Raw genomic sequence first — 18,082 nt, 5'->3', positions numbered from 1 at the left:
ACCAGAGATATAAAAAACATTTAACCTAGAGCGAAGACCGCGCATTGTTCTAAGCAGTCTTCGATGGCAGAAGACTTAAATGAATCTGACTTTAATGAATCATCCACGGTCTACGAGAACAGGTTCTTGCCTAGAAACCACAGGGGCATCGTATCCGCTCAACACTCTATGACATATATATAATTAATAATAATTTATTATTTATATTTATATATATCATAGAGTGTAGAGCGGATACGATGCCCCTGTGCTAGAAACCCTGTAAAAATTGAAAAGGTACGTGGATATTCAAACACGAATATGCAAAGAGTAATCGTTTTTTATGTGATTTATTTTTGCGTTGAACAGTCTGGTCAACAATCAAACGCATTTTATTTTTTAATAATATAGATATTTTTGGAATTGGTTATTTATCCTATAAATTTCACTTTTCTGGGGATAAGGTGAGGGTTATTTGCAGGGGACGATTCAAAGAATTTTTTTCCGGTAATTTTACTATATGAATGTTATTGGTTTGAATAATACCCGGCAGGCAGGTAGCATCGTTTTTGAAAGTGGGGGGGGGGGGGGGCAGACTCATCCAAAAAATCTTAACAAGCAAAAAAAAAAAAAGGGAAATAAGACTTTCCCAAAATCTTCAAAATCCTAATCCGGGGGGGGGGGGGGGGGGGGGGGGGGGCTGGCGTAGTTTATAACTTTGATTTTAATCCTAATTTCCTTCTTTTCATATCAATTTTTTACCGTTGTGGGAAGACAGTATCGATACAACTCGGGTCTTCAGTTGTACATGTAAGTTACGTTGCTTTAGTTATAATCATACACAGGTGCCTGGAGGCAGGGTCTCTCTATAGAGAGGGTCAGATTTTTGGGAAATGTTTGTTTTAAGTAGTTTTGTGCAATGAATGGGAAGCTTATCTATACCCCCGGCGTCGGCGTCCGGACCTGGTTTAAGTTTTTGTTGTAAGTCCTGTATCTTAGTTATTACTTGTCCTAACTTCACCAAACTTGCATGGATGATGCATCTGGACCTACTTATGGACTTGAAAGACTTGGATGGTGAATTTGGGTCCTGAAAGGAGGTTAACGTTTTTGGAGCAAGTTAAAGTTTTTGGTGCAGGTGCTCTTTGATAGCAATTTCAATTGCAATCATTGTAAAAAAAAATTGCATTACCCGCTACCGCGGGTTATGTATCTTTTCTGCAATGTCGCCACCTTCATATCCCACTTGAAACATCAAAGCAAGCATTTTATTGAAAAGAAGCATTGAATGCTTTATTTTGGATGTCGTCGGTATTATAACGCACCAGGCTGTGCAGACAAATTATTTTGCTGCGCTATTTAAGATGTGTTATCTAAAATAGTTAATGATTTACATACTCCAGAGGTACAAATTTTATTAAAAATAATTTAAATTGAAACACATTAACAAAAACAAAATACATGTACGAGTGATATACAAATCTTGTTTATATCGCAATTGAACTGCAAAACAAAAGAACATTAGCTACATTGCTCGCCTGAGCAGAAATAGTAAATAAAAATCTGGATAATGTAGTAGATTTTAAATTGTACCAGTAATATCAAATAATGCATATAAATAAAAACCTACATCAAACTTGGACCCTCTTGTGGGGTCCTAGAATTGTTATGGGGCATCAGTTTAAACAATTAAGAATCAAGATCAAGATGTTAAAATGTCTACATATAATGAATAATACTAACATTTGAATTTCTGAGAGTAATCTGTTAAAATTTTTCTGTAAAATTCAACTCTACAATGTGGCCCTTCCCTACCTCCGAAGACCACTACTTTGACGATCTAACACTATCTGAAGTTGCTTTAACTGAAATTAGAGTTTTTCTGACCAAGTGGTTTTGAAAAGATTTTTCTCTATGTATTCCACTGTAAAATTTTGACTTTCTCCCATTGTGACCCCACCCTATCCCCAGGTGATTTAAACAATCTTGAATCTACGCTACCTGAGGATGCTTCCATACAAAAAAAAATGTTGGCAAATTGGTTTTGACAGGAAAATTTTTTAAAAATATTTTTCTTTAAATATTCCAATGTAAAATTCTGACACCTCCACCCCTATTGGCGCCCACTTTACTCAAAGGAATAATATACATGTAATTTTGAATTTTCAGTACCCGAGGATGCTTCCACAGGTTTAGTTACATCTTTACTGGGCATTGTGAAAAATATTATGGGCAATCGGACAGGCAGACTAACAGACAGATGCTGGGAAAAACTTATCATAATAGCTCACTTGAGCTTTTAGCTCAGGTAAGCTAAAAAGTTCTAATCTTGAAAAATTCAAAAAAAAAAACGACAATAAAAAATAACCGAATAGGTGTACTAGTACTCTTTATGCAATACCAGTACTATGTAAAGACATGGCTAAGCCCGGTTGGTATTTTTTTTGTAATAGTACATTTCCGAAACATGAACAATTGGTTTGCAATACAAAATTCTTTCTTTCTTGAAAACCGTTGGAGGAGTTATCCGTATGATAGGGACAATCATATTCAATACAATGTATTATGCAAAAAACAATCTCAACAGTTAGTATATATTTTTCATTTCTTATCAAAATACAATGATATATGTACAATTGATATACAAAACTAAAAACGTCTGATCTTGAAAACTGATGGAGGAGTTATCCGTACAAAAGGGGTACCCTTTGATTGACAGTCATTTTTCTCCCCAACGGAAAACTGGTAAAAATTGTCAATAAAGAAGATAAGAGAGCATGTGCGCTGTTATTATAACTTCTGAGTTCTTTTGGTAGCATTACTTAGTGACATTTAAATTATTTCATACGAACTATATATGCAAAGATCCAAAAACAAAGCAAGATATTGGAATGTCCGCAGCATCATTAAAATCATCGGGGAAAGCAGGTCAAATTGCAACAAGTGGTACCTGTATGATAAAGATGATAGGTCTATTATAATCTAGGAAAATAAATCTCACATTTATTGATATGTTAATACTGTGTTTGTTAAGTTTAATTCTTATGGTACATTGTTTAAACAGAAATAAATACTCTCTCTCTCTCTCTCTCTCTCTCTCTCTCTCTCTCTCTCTCTCTCTCTCTCTCTCTCTCTCTCTCTCTCTTTCTTACCAATTGTATTTCGATGATAATATCCAATGAGTTCAAGCACTGATGTAAACTCTTCTTTTCCAATGATAAAGAATCTATTTGGATCTGGGTTCTTAATTCGGTAAGTTTTGACTGTAACGCCGTCACTGTGAATATAAAATTCTCCAGGTATAATCATAAAACTATGGCACAGCCACTGATTGGCTCTTCCCGTCAAGTGAAAAGAAAAACATGACGGAAAACTTTGCTGTTTGAATTAATGTGAATTAATCATTAGTAGCTGGTAAAAGAAACTAAACTATTGTTAATGTACATCAATAAGTTAATGAAGAAACTACGAAAGACGAATTTGGCCACATACTAGTAACTAATTTTTCTCTCGTAATTTTGAGAAAAGATCTCGTTATTATGAGTTAATTATTACGAGATCTTTTTCTAGTAATAACGAGATATGTTCTTGTTATAACGAGATCTTTACCCTAATTACGAGATCTCTTCTCGTAATAACTAGATGGTTAACTCGTTATAACGAGATCTTTTCTCGTTATAGCGAGATCTATTATTGTTATTACGAGATCTTTGCTCGTAATTACGAGATAAAAATATTTTTTCAGGTGGCCTTATTCGTCTTTCGTAAGATATAGCCGAGTCTTCATATATGAGAATTCGAGTCTGGCATCATCATGATTATTTCGCGCAGTCCGTGATTATTCTTAAATAACGAAGGTTTCAACTAATCGAAAAATTGGTTAGACAGAACTCAATTGTGTAAATTTCAGCCCAGTCAGTTTCTATATCGCTGTAATTTGCATTCGGTTTACTTAAGAGATATAGTATAGTAGTAATTTAAGTACATGTAGCGAATGTCCAAATATTTTACATGCATGCTGAAAGTCTATAACTCGATCTCTAATTTTGACAGGAAGTTTGGGTTTCTACATGGTGTGAAACATGTTCCAAACATACTACATGTTAAAGGTTTGCGTGTTGTTTGTGTGCCATATTTATTATGTCATATATTATGTCATATTTAACATATTATATTAAAGATTTATTTAACGGGGTATTGGTTTTCATTGGCTTACTTTACCTGATAAATTAGTGGCCCGCTAAAAAAACCCAATCGCAAATACCCTTACCTAATAACTGAATAATAATAGCGGGGTTACATTATAGCATGCAAAACGCCAGCTTTACACTCGCTAAAACTGTATACGCATTCCTTCAATTATACAACGAACTTATGAAAAAAAATATTTTAACTCACAAAAAACTACAACAATAGCCACCCTCTGATGAATCGCGAACCAGGAAGCACCCGGTCCGTCCGTCCGTCTCCAGAGCAGACCGACACTCCTCTTTTGGTGTTTCGCCAAAATACCACCTGCAATAAGTTGGTGGAAAACTTGCATTAAAATTACCGGCAAAGCATCCAATTTCTTCACACATACCGTATACATGCATATACTTACTTGTAATTTTCTAGAGATGTGACTTCTTCTAGATAATTCTTTGGGACGTGACCGGTTTTTCTAAAGATAAAATGATTGAGTCTTTAGTATCCCTTTATTGGTGTTGATGTACTTTCAATGTTTCAATTGATTGATTTCAAGTTCATTATTTTGTTCAGCAATGGTGAATATTACTTGCCCGTTTTGAAAGTCAGTTGCAAACCACCAGTCGTCCAGCGAATTCTCTTCTACTTCATATAAATTGTCCTTATCATAAATTTGGAAATACTGATTGACGCATTTAAACAGATATACATAGTTATCTTTTTATTGATACAAATGTTATAGTAAGAAGATCCGTTCGAAACAGGTTTATGGCTACTTGTTTTTGGTCAATTATTTAAAATGCACCAGAAAACCATTCTATACATAAAAAACAAAAATAAAAATCTTGATCTTAAATCGTGTCCAAGTCCTTTTAAACACCCGGGCCCCATCATACAATCGATTTCAAACAGACGGTAAAATTTCTCTTCTGGATGGAAAGTTTTACGCCTGTCATTGAACAATAGCATCGCAAAAGGTAACGCCCACCGATCCCGAAAAAAGCAAAAACGATTGACTGTGTTCACCCACCGGAACGTGTTCAATACACAAACTCATTATTTTTTCCCTCGTTTCACTCCTCCGAAAATAAATCTTTTCTTGTCCAATTTAAAAAACAACAACAAAATGAAATAGGTTAGGTGCGTTCGTTACAAGATCGCATTTAATAACAATTAGACACAAATAATATAAAATAATTGCATACCATATAAACAAACATGTAAATTGTGCAATACAGTTTACAGGGCGGGCAGGGAGGGATACTATCAACTCCTTACAATCTTGTAACGAACGTCGCAATGACCAAAATCACGCATGAAAAACTATTTATACTACGCGCCAAGTCACTCGTGCGTGACGAAACTACTAATAATAGAATAAAGATTTCCGTATTGTCGTAAAATCAAAAACGTTAAGGTGGATCTCTACACCAAATAATTGTAGGAGATTTTTGTTGCATGCATTTGTTACTAATACTCGCCACAATATTCAACAATAATAGACCTCAAAATACAATACTCTATTTTCTAGAGAAATTCTAAAATATCAGTCTGGTTCCATATAACCCCTTATTTATCAATTTTTTAAACATTTCTGTTTTAAAATTCTTATGAAAGTGAAATGTCATTAAAGTTAGAAATAAAAGACAAAATCATCATGAATGAAGTTTGTATGATTTTTATTGGAATCCACATAAATATGAAACTTAAATATAAAAAAATTCTTTTAAGGCAAACTGCTGGACGAAATCCCTCAAAAATCTGAAAATATAAACATTATTCGTTGGTTAATAGGATGAAAAAAAGAAATTGAATGAAATTGAATGAAATTGAAAAATTAAAGAAAATACTGAATTATTATGAAAGATCCTGTTTAAGAGTTGTCTTTCTTTTTTTTTACATGGTCTCAAATATCTTGGGACCATCTTTTAATTAATAAAATTAAAGCTGAACACCGCTCGTAAATAGGCACTGTCCGCCATATTTCTCTTTAATCACTGCTGTCCCTACAACCCTTATATAAGGGACAGACCTCTAAACAGTTCAAAGTACTTCGCTGTAGAGGTCTCACCTGTGTGGACGTACATTTTGCCTCGCCGTGTTACCCGGTCGCGATGAAATTATCAAATTTTACGCACTTTTTGAAGCCAGGAGAATACTAACATCAAATAAATTGGTCAATGCATTATTTACGAACAGAAAATGAACATAGGATAAGAAAAAAAATGCATAAAATCTAAAGATCACGAAAGGAATACTACATGTCGGCCACGAGGTTCAGGTGTGCAATCGGGTGTAACGAAATCGAAGGGTTTATATACCAGGTATCTCTGTGACAGTGCCTATTTACGAGCGGTGTTCAGCTTTAACGAAGAAAAAAAGGGGGGGGGGCAAGTCTATGCTGAATTTGTATATATAAGATTTGTAGTGCTTATGATAATATTTGAAGATGAAAAGTTATATTTTTGATGAACACCTTATATATATTTAACTATTCAAAACAAAATATTAGAAGTGAAATTGCTTTTTACTTTTTTATAAACAATAGCAATTATAAACAACAACCATACGCATATTAATACATACATTAGATGTCCATAATGATAAACATGTATGTGTGGAAATGAAAAACATGCTCCTGTTAAGAATTCTGTCCCTATCTCAATTGGCTTGCAAATATTATCGTTTTACTAACAGCATGCCAGTTTGCTTGTCGGGCCGTGTTAAAATTTTGTATGTCGATTATTATATTCCTCACCGATTGGTTGTTCGATTTCATTGATGTGAATGCTGATTTGCATATCAAACACAGAACCCAGAAACGCACTGACCAATGACATTACATGTACATGATGTTTTGGTAGTGAATATCAACACGTGGACAGTCCAAAGCCCGTTGTTTGTTAAATTTATTTCTTTACGTTTTAATTTCGTTAATATCCAATAGTTTCCGTAATATTGGGTTTACTTCAAGACTGGTTATTTCATGCAAGAGCGCTTCCTATCCCAGTATAAAAAGATTTACCGGGGAGTATTCGATTATTGCGACGTTCGTTAAACAAGTAGAAACAGTGGAGGACGTTGATTTCATTTAACAAACAACAAGCTTTGGACTGTCCACGTGTTGATATTCACTACCCAAAAAATCATGTAATATCATTGGTCAGTGCGTTTCTGGGTTCTGTGCTTGATATGCAAATTAGTATTAACTTCAGTGAAATCTAACAACCAATCGATAAGTAATATGATAATCAGCTTACAAAATTTTAGCACGGCCCGACAAGCAAACTGGCACGCTGTTAGTAAAACGATAATACGGGCTTCCACTGCTATTGCTACATGTACCTAGCTTTTTCTATTTAAATAAAAATACATAAGTTTAATGTCTAAGTTTCAAAGCAAGTCGTTTACTGCAAATGTTTTACATTTGGGAAACTGGGATCAATTCAAGAGATCGTACTTACGGTACTTTCGTTTTATATTCATCATACATACATGTATATAGTTTACGTGAAAATATGATATCTGCTTACCTATATTGATAATCCGTCACAAATGTATGATCGTCTGTTGCAGATGACATGACTAAAAAGTATTGCCAATAGCGGTGAAACAGTAAATTATTTAAATTCCACGTTTTCCGTACAAAACAGCTGATAATCAATGTTAGTTGAAAGCTTTAAACAGGAAGAAAATTGACATACATAATAAGCGTTTTGGTGACTTTATTTCTATATCATCTCCCTCGTTAGAAGAGTTCAATTTAACGGTGTATAGCTATTTTGTACCACGACACAAAATTAATAATCCGGAACAATATGGCGTTTCGAACGGATGTCAGACATGTTGTGACGATGTAGCCTTCCACCTTAAGAAATTCATATACAAAGTTCGATTTACGTCTCAATGTCATAATTGCACACAAAATCCCGTCAGCCACGTGACCGATCGAGATGATCTCCCCCTGAAGAAAAGAAAACTTAATTTAAGACTTCGATATTTTCCGTTATTACTTTATGGTTGATTAAAAATAAAAAAAAGACGTGTGTGAATCATGTAAGACACTTAGTGTAGATATTTAATTTCAATAAACTAACAGGTAGTTACTTATTTATTATACGAATTTTGTTTTATTCAGTTTTCCTTTAAAATGTTAACTATTACAATATATATATATGTAAAATGAATTGGATTAAAAGAAGAATCCGTTGATTCGAGTTATATTTCATTTCAAAATTCTCTCTCTCTCTCTCTCTCTCTCTCTCTCTCTCTCTCTCTCTCTCGTAATGGCTACAAAAGATTGCTTTTAAAATTGCAAGTTTTACGTTAATCACCTATTTTACTTAAATGTAAAATATTTGCTTTGTTCAAAATGCAATGTCTATAAATAAAATGTACGACTTTGAATTTTACTTTTGCCAAGATTTTTCCTTATTTTAAGGGGATTCCGTTTTTTTCTTAATTTTATCAAATTGAATAATTTATCAGCAACAAATTAAGGAAGCGCAATTACATATTAATTTAAAAATGACTTATGGGAAAAGATATAATGTCCGGGTAGTGCTGTTGTAAGCGCATTCACATCTCACCGCTGCGATCCGAGTACGATCCCCGTGATCAGTAGTGGTTGTACGTGAGAGGGTATGGTGGTCGCCCGCTCGGACACGTGGGTTTTCTCCGGGCACTCTGGCTTCCTCTCAATGTGGACTAGAAAACGTCTTCAGTTTCTTATACGTTCTAGTGGGTGAACACAGTCAATCGTTTTTGCTTTCTTCGGGATCGGTGCGCGTTACCTTTTGCAATGCTATTGTTCAATGACAGGCGTAAAACTTTTCATCCAGAATAGAAATTTTACCACCTGTTTGAAATCGATTGTACGGCTTTTTCGAACGCGGAGGCTTATAGGAGACTTTCAAACGCTGAACAGTAAGAAGTTTTACCGTGTCACTTAAAAGTTAAATCATTCCTTTATGATTTCAATCTTATAAAAAAAACCTTTTACTTTTGATTGGAGAGTTTAAAGAAAAATGAAAGTAAAACGGACGAACCTTTACTAGTGCCATTTCACCAGCCGAACTTGGTTTAAAGTCATAAGACGCCCAGTATAATTTCTTGAATGTAGATATTTCTTGTGAAGGGGACTGTTTTATACTTCTACTGACCGACCTTCGCTCGTCTAAAGAATCACGAGTCGATGGTATTTTGGGGGGTGGCCTGTTGATATTAGCAGCCGACCTCTCGGTTTTTTCGTGATCAGCTGAAGTAATTCCTGTAACATGGCGATCATCAACTTTTTGTTATCTGAATATTTTGACGGTTAAATGACACCTGAACAAAAATGTGTTGTCCAACATACGACAATATAGCAATTACCGTCTTCAGACAGGTGCATCAATTCGCAGCCTTTTGTCAATATACTCTGGCCTCTACAGCAGGTAAAGGCGCCATCCACATGTACACCTGGATGAAAATTCTTCAGAAACTTGGCGCCCGCTGAAAGTGCACCTATATAAGTAAAGCAGAAAATAATGTTTATATTGTATTTATTCATTTTCTTCACTTCCAGCTTTGATTCGACTCATTTGACCAGCCTAAAGCTTGCAACATTTTACTTGCTAAGCTACTAAGTCCGTATATATAGGCTAGCAGCAAATAAGGAAATTCATCAAACAATTTTGGTTTTAACATTTTACTGATAAGATAGAAGATGGGTGAACAAATGGTGCAATTGTGTAATCGTAAAATACAATTTAAATGTTTAATTTTTCCAACTATTTTCTTTTAAATGATACATTTTAATTTGCAAAATCATAATTTTTTACTGTAGTCAGTTTGAATATTTTAACAAAACATGAAAACTAAAAACAGTATGAATAATTGCTTCAAGTTTTGGTGCTATCGAACATGCAATCTAAAATAGCCCAGCTCTATAAGACTATTGAACTATTGCGCTTACCACTGGCTGAGCCATTTCAGTTACAACAAACTGGTTTATTCAAATGATAAACGTAACTTTGATCAAGGCTTTACGGACTTCCATTATTTTCTCAAAACGTCCGATAATTAGGATAAAATAATATATTTCTGATGTATTGTGGGTCATCCCTCAAATTTTGTGCTGATTGAAATTAGTTCGTTTTCCATTAGACCTTAGTTAGGCTATGAAAAAATGGATCCCAGACCCACTCTATATGAAATGTTTAAGACCGCGGAACTTTAACTGGCAAGATTGGAAATATACAGCTTACGCCAGTTTCACTTATTTGAAATGGGCGGGAACAAATTGACACGGACGTCTGAGAAAACATTGGATTGAAACTGAACATGTAGTTATAGGAAATGTATTTTCAATCCACCTCGGCATTTCTAACTTGCAGGCACGTAGCATCAGGGGGGGCCAGGGGGGGCCTGGCCCCCCCCCCCCCCACTTTTTCTCGCCGCAACAATTTTTTTAATATCAACATATAAAAAAATGAATTATAATGGAGTTGGCCCCCCCACTTTTTTGGAAGTTAGTAAAAAATTGATATGAAAATAAGGAAATGAGTAGTCAAATTGAAGTAACCCCCCCCCCCCCCCCCCCCGACGGATTAGGAATTTCATGATTTGGAGGAAGAAAAAAATTTTGGTAGGGAAGATTTTTTGGGAAGTATAGTTGACTCTACCCCCCCCCCCCCCCCCCCCCCCCCCCGGATTAGGATTTTGAAGATTTTTGGAAACTTTTTTTTTTTTTGCTTGTCAAGATTTTTTGGAGGTCTGGCCCCCCCCCCCCCCCCCCCCCCCCCCCCCACTTTCAAAAACGATGCTACGTGCCTGACTTGCTATATACATGTTAATTAAAGCCATCGAAAAACATTATATTTAGTATCAGCAAAGTGATTGAAAAAAATTATTTTACCAATAAGTATATAATCAGCAAATATGAGAAGTTCTCAATTCGGGAGAGATAATACGCAAGGCATTGTCCGATGACTTCAGAGAATCAGTCGTCACAAGACTGATATCAAGTGGGGTTTATTCACAGAGAAGAACAATCAAAGTTCCCATTAATAAGATTAAAATTATATCCAATAATAGAATATATAAAATGCTTCATATAAGAAGTCATCGGACAATGCTTTGCCCTGCGTATGATATCTCCGAATTGGTATTTTTTAACATTTGCTGATTATATACTTATTGATGAAATAAAATATCTTTCAACCGCTTCTCTGATACTAATTAAAATGTTTTTCGATCGCTTTACATTAGTATGCAAGTTAGAAATGCTGAGGTGGATTGAAAATACATTTCCTATAACTACAGTTTCAATCCAATGTTTTCTCAGACGTCCGTGTCAATTTGTTCCCGCCCATTACAAATGTTTTGACTGTAACAAGTGAAACTGGCGTAGGCTGTATATTTCCAATCTTGCCAGTTAATGTTCCGCGGTCTTAAAATTTTGAATTGACTGGGTTGATGTAAATACAAAATTTACAACATGATAGAAATTCTCTAAACAATATAGCACCATTTGATGATTTTGGTACGCATACACCAGTTCAAATCATTATATTCCAGCTATTGAATATCTCCAAGGGTAAAAAAAAAACCAATACACGTGGTTTGGAACGAAGTTTAGAAAAAAAAACTATCAGATATTACTGGTAATTTTATTTTTCAGTATCTAATCCTTTTTAATATAAGCACTTTATCCGCCTTATTCCCCTATCATCTTTACTAATTCATCTAAATTGTCATTTTTGAATAATGTAGTATAATAATATAAGGTAAATACCCCTTTATCTTTAAATACATCAATGAATACCAGTGCATGGAAAGGACCTACAGGAATACTATTTCATGTTCTCAGGGTTGAATTGTTGAAGTTTTAGAATGTTGTAATTTTGCTGCTGCTTTGTGGCTGCTAGTTTTAATTAACCAGGTGCTTATGAATGATAGTTTTCTTGACCGAATTTCATTAAACTCTGTCATGATGATGCAATTTTGATTTAATCAAGTTCTCCTTTGGGAGATCTATTAAATCACTTGTGTGCGTGCGTTTACATTTATAAACAGTTGCAATATAGGTGCATCAATTACTAAACACCTCACCTTTCCGAATAGCACTGATCCATTTTTGTTGGTCTTCTTTGCCTCTAGTTATCAGGTACAATTTTAAAAAGTCGTATCTGCCTCTACACTGATGGATCACCTGTAGTTTATCAGAAAAAAATGTGTCCCATTAAAAAAGAGAAATTAAATATGAATTTGAATATGCATGAAAAAAATGACAATAACAAACTGTCAACCATCTCAAAAATCCATAAAACGAAATTAGGTGATTAATTATTCATACTTTGTAACTCTTCTGCTAATTTTTGGAATCGTCATTGCTGCATGATATACATGTTCATTTTTAATTGTTATGTATAAATCAGATTGTATCTACAATCATGGACTTGGTTTTTTCCTTTGGTGAGAGAAAATGATAACCATTTGCTACAAAATTTAATTTTTTTTACTAATAAAATGATGCTTATCGAATTACACAGAATATTTTCACCCCTGCGAATATTATTGTCATTTAAATTTTAGACCACGTGGTTTTATTTGACCCTTTCAGTTTCGCAGTAAAATCATGCCTCGTGTTTATAGTCTATTTCATAGAATCTATGGGTATTTGTAATCAAATATAAAATCTAGAGAGGTTTATTGATTTTAAACTTTATCTTCATTAATTGTTGGATATAAATGTGCAACAATTAACATGCTTTGTAGAGACCCCCTTGAGGATTAGTTTTCGATCCGCGCATGACCTAGTAATATCATCGATAGTGAAACAGACTATACTATTTTATGCAGAATGTTCCTTTAAAATGGCTCGATATACTAAGTTTTTATGCAAAACAGACACCAATTTTTTTTTTATACCAATATTGCCCTCCACAAGTATCAAACATGGCTATGATTTTAAGCAACCCAATGGTTATTTTTTCAACCAATCTACACGTGGTTGAACACGAACGATAACTCTGTTCTGAATATTATCGTTTGATATTAATAACCGCTAGATGGTGAGATAAGACATACATCTTAAAAGAATTTCATGTTTTAACATAAATCAAATTAGGATATGATATGAAAAACGACCAGTACTTACGTATTTTAAGAATATTATCCGAACACTTATACTTCCGCTCGAAATTTCACAGGAACTGAACAAATCTCGGTGAAGTCTCGTGAACTTTCATTCGAGCACCTCTGGATTTATTACATACTTAGCAACGATAAAGAAAACATTCCGAACACATTCGCAGGGGTGATTTTGCTTTAATTTTTAGCCGGGCTCTGCTGAAAGCAGAGTCCTGACTAGGCAGGCAAATCGCCAATGTTACTATAAATAGCACAACTTCAAATGTAAACAAAAAACCAAACAGCGTCAAAGTAAAAGCTTCCGCTATACTAAATAGTTACACAAAGAGCCATGTTTTGTCAAAAGTGTTGGCATTTTGTTTTTGCTTTTTAATTTCGAGAGAATTGTCTTTCTTTTTTAGTTTTCTTATTAAAGTAAATCCACCCTCCTGTGACGTCATACATTTTACATAAACCATGAATTCATTAAAATTCTTGCAAGTAGATTTGTAATTTCTATGTTATCATAGGTGCACATCAAAAACTCAAATCATTGTTTACTTGGAGATATTTATTAAGCGTTTTTCATCCTTATATTCGACATAATCCAATAATGACAAAGGGAAATAACTCTTTTCTACTTTTCTCTAAGTGATATATCTAAATGCTATAATTTTTGTAATGTAAACATTTTTTTTTTCTTTTTTTTAAATTAATTTTAGTTTTCTGGCATAGTAAGCAATAAAATTTGAATAGACAAACAAGTATCCATCCACTTATATTTAATTTTTAAACAAAAAAAGTGTGATTTTCAGATGATAATTTCAGCCTTTGGTTTTTATTCCCTTACATCTTAAATAGTATGGAAACATATATATTTTATTTATTTTTGACGAAATTAAAGTCCAATAAGTTAAAAAAAACGTTAATTTTTTAACTTTGAACCCATGATTTTAAAGGTACGGAGTTACCTTAATTAATAACGTGTTTTAAAAACAAGACTATGCATTTTGGACACATACAATGCGCATAAATTTTCACGAACTACTTTGCTGCGCATTGAAGAAATGTGGATTGAATATATACCGCTTGTTGCAAAATTTAAGGCAGAAACTGTTGAACTTTTTTCTACTAGAAGACATATTTTTGTTTATAGCCGCTTACAAAATTTGGTCGCTCTCTGACGCTTTGCCGACATTTAAAGCATGAGAGAGAGAGAGAGAGAGAGAGAGAGAGAGAGAGAGAGAGAGAGAGAGAGAGAGAGAGAGAGAGATTTACTACACAATATGCATTAAGACACACCAAAAGAGCCCGGCATTCAGTGCTTCAGTACTTTGATTTTAATAGTTTGCATTATGCACTTTGTAATTTCTTTGTTTCTCACCGATTACTGAAAAAATACCTATCATACATGCCCTTTTTGCAATCGCGCAAACTTCGGTGAAATTTATTCAAAATGAGTATTTGATACTTTATGTACGATTTCCAATATTTCAGTAAAAATTCACAGACCTGAATGACGTTAGTTTTTCCATCAAGATGACAATCATTGACCGCCTCGACTCCGCCGATCATACTCAACTTTATTTCTCCTTTTTTCTCCTCGTTCATTTTCTGTCATTTAAATTCAAGAATTATTGTTAACGATATTTTTTAATAGTTGAAATCATTACAACAGTATAGCAAGAATAATTTTCCGAAAATAAAAATCGATGAAAGACGCTAGTTGCTTTAATTCCTCCAATATCAAGATTCTCTCTCTCTCTCTCTCTCTCTCTCTCTCTCTCTCTCTCTCTCTCTCTCTCTCTCTCGTTTGAATTATTAAGAGCTTGCAGAGGGAGGGTGTACCTTTGATCTAAAACATGGATAGACATATGCTATAAAAATATACGGTCAAAAATTGATAAATAAAACCTCACCGTTATTTTGCCGTCAAAATAGCTCAAAGCTTCGTCATCCAAAACGAACCATCGATTATGGTAGCCCGGGTTGTGCACAAAAATATTTTTGTCCACGGACTTTTTCTCTAGGAAAGCTTTTAGTACTACCTTCTACACAGAAAAGAGATCTTTTAAAAAGTTGATAATTAAAGAAACACCAACTCAGTTTTTGGTTTCCTTACATCAGTTAAAGTCTTTTACTCTTGAATTTAAATATGTAATGCAATTCATCCCCAATTTGGCCCTTATACTTTCTTTCTTTGTTTATTTGCACAAGACATACATGTAACAGTTATGGCATAAGTTATTACATATACTTAATAACAATATTGAAATAATGGTATGGTACATGTAGAACACATTGACAATGCATATAAAATAAAATTTTACTAACAGATGAGAAAAAAAAAAGAAACCAGAGAATTTTTCTTAATTATCATGAATATTGAAAGCTAGATGGAGATACTTTTCCAAATTACACAGTTCTTTAAAATTTTGAACACTTAATAATTGTATATATTTGTATACAGACGGTTTTTTCCAATAGTATTTCTTAATATATTTTACTCAGATTTCTTTATACTGTCGGCATTTCAAAACAAAATGGAATTCATCTTCAATATCTGAACAAAATTTACATAAGCTTGTATTTGAAACTGTACAAGATCTTTCCCCTAATGTTATTCCATTCAATTTCCCAGTTTCTACAACTAAACAATGATTTGTTGTACAAACTTGTAGGAATATTTTTCTAAATTAAGTAGGTATAACTTGGTAAACTAAAATCATCTTCAAATATCCTATACACTTGTTAATAAGTTATTAATTTCAAGACCGCTTTTGAATAAATTGATCTTGTAAAATTCGATGGGAAGTTACTATATTTGATATTCAAGTTGAGACTTTGTTGAACATTTATTGTTTGTCATACCATATAAGAATTAAAAACAATCTTTAATTACGGAGTTTTTTAAGTTTCATAAAAATGTAATTTAGATATGTCGCAAACGTTTGGATGCTTAATTGGTTAATAGTTAATCAATAGTTGTACCTACACAAGTACATAATTTTTAACACAGTGCGATCGTGATGATACATATATTACAATCGAAATTAATAAAGCAAATATTAAACATATATATAGCTTTGCTGTATCATGTACATTTTCTATCAAACGAGCAGTTTAGTTACTGTAGGTAAAATAATTTAATTGTAAAATTAAAATCTTACCGACATTATTCCCGTTAAAACTGAAACAATGATACGCAGAAGTTAAGGAAAAATGTTGACATGCGACGACTTTGTAACAGATTATTTCAGGACGGAAGAAACTTCTTTGCTGATATGGAGGGATCGGGCACTCAGATTCCGGAGAGATACCAACCACTTCGCATTTCTTGTCAGAAACCGCCAAATTTCTGATTATTATATTGCTGTCATTTTTCTCAAAGTTTTTTTTATTATCATTATCATTAGAGCTCTTAAAATCTCAAGGTTTTTTTTTTAAAAACATTTCATTATATATCTGAACCTTTTCATGTTGAAGTTTACTAAAACTTATGATGACGAAGATGCAACAATATTTATGATACAGTGGCGTCGGAAGCAAACTAAAAGTGAAGGGGGGGGGGGGTTTAGACTTTTCCGAAATCTTGATAACCTAAAAAAACCAAACTATTTCCGCCAATCCTCAAAATCCTAATCCCGGGGGTGGGGGATATTGTAGTGTTTGTGTTTTAGAATGCTACTGCTCAGGTCATTTTTTTTTATTACTATAACATCGTAATATAGAATTGAACTGAACTTTATTTATTTTACAACGATTGATAAACAAGTTCTACAACTTATATGAATATCTCTCGTTGGCACGGATGTTAGCGCGATAATATAGATAATATAAAATTAAACAGTGAAGCTGTGCAAACGCAATTTTTTTTTTCTTCACATTTGTATCGATAGCTAGAGATGATCATTTCGTCAAGGACGGTTAAACGCCTTACTACAATTTCATTTTATTTTAAATGTAATTTTTTCTTTTTTTAATTCAAACCTACATTGTATTTGATAGTTTCGTAATAAGAGTTTGAAAAGGCGCAATTTCTAACTATATTTAGTTTTGAATATTTTAACAAACAATAAGAAAAAACATTCCCTCAAGTGTTTGTGGTATCGAGTAAGTTAGTTTTCCAGACCTTATTAATGCTACGACAAAGGTACTGAACATATTTCAGGGTAAAAAATCGATGTTACATAAAAATAGTACCATATTTTTAACGATTATTGAAAGAAAAATCAGATTTGTTGATATATTTTCATTTTACAATATCCTTTTCGTCTAAATATAAGAATTTTAATCGCCTTATCCCCCCACGCCTATGTAATAACAATTGTGATTTTTATGTCTTAACAGACCTTCTAAACAATATGTTCTCTCTGATTTTAAGGTACTTAATCATTGGCTTGTCTAATATCAATCCCGGTTCCAAGATTTTCTCTTTACAGAGTCAATCACAGTATCAATATCAAATAAAGTTAATCAAGTTATCTGAGGCTAAGGTAAATGTAAAAATAAGAATTAAGCCGTTAATTCAAGTTAAAATGAAGGTCAACATGAGAATATTATGACATCTAGAACTTTGACTAAATCGCTCAATGACCATATCTTTTTTCATTATGTTTTAATCAATGATTTTATTTCATATTCCTAAGTCTATCCCATTTTGCAGAGCTTAAGTGCCCCTTCCGCACACGTTGGGCTTCATTTACCTAATTAACATAGTCTTTAGTATGAACTAATCACTTGATCATGCATATAAAGTGATCCTTATCTACAAGATTTATTTTTCCTTGAAACACGATTT

At 33.4% G+C, this 18,082-nt stretch overlaps 1 protein-coding gene across 1 annotated transcript; it reads right to left on the bottom strand.

The window, feature by feature from the left end:
• Nucleotides 1-1,371: 1,371 nt before the first annotated feature.
• Nucleotides 1,372-16,570, bottom strand: LOC128192047 (tyrosine-protein kinase Tec-like). Its single transcript, XM_052864457.1, has 11 exons — nucleotides 16,452-16,570; nucleotides 15,201-15,332; nucleotides 14,794-14,895; nucleotides 12,262-12,361; nucleotides 9,541-9,672; nucleotides 9,216-9,436; nucleotides 4,761-4,828; nucleotides 4,583-4,642; nucleotides 4,378-4,494; nucleotides 3,132-3,256; nucleotides 1,372-2,929 (listed from the first exon to the last, which is right to left on the bottom strand). The coding sequence occupies exons 1-11, from the start codon at nucleotides 16,455-16,457 to the stop codon at nucleotides 2,892-2,894; spliced, it is 1,101 nt and encodes a 366-aa protein (XP_052720417.1). The 5' UTR covers nucleotides 16,458-16,570; the 3' UTR covers nucleotides 1,372-2,891.
• Between the last annotated feature and the right edge of the window lie 1,512 nt (nucleotides 16,571-18,082).

The sequence above is a fragment of the Crassostrea angulata genome, chromosome 7, assembly GCF_025612915.1.
Source record: "Crassostrea angulata isolate pt1a10 chromosome 7, ASM2561291v2, whole genome shotgun sequence".
NCBI lineage: Eukaryota > Metazoa > Mollusca > Bivalvia > Ostreida > Ostreidae > Magallana > Magallana angulata.
The sequence above is the reverse complement of the archived record's forward strand: the minus strand, read 5'-3'. Positions and strand labels throughout refer to the sequence as shown.

Excerpts from the sequence above, each read along its gene's own strand:
- LOC128192047 (XM_052864457.1), bottom strand. Across the intron at positions 14,896-15,200 it reads ATTTTGACGGCAAAATAACG|AAAATGAACGAGGAGAAAAA; the intron begins GTGAGGTTTTAT and ends TTTAAATGACAG. Across the intron at positions 2,930-3,131 it reads TTATCATCGAAATACAATTG|GTACCACTTGTTGCAATTTG; the intron begins GTAAGAAAGAGA and ends TTTATCATACAG.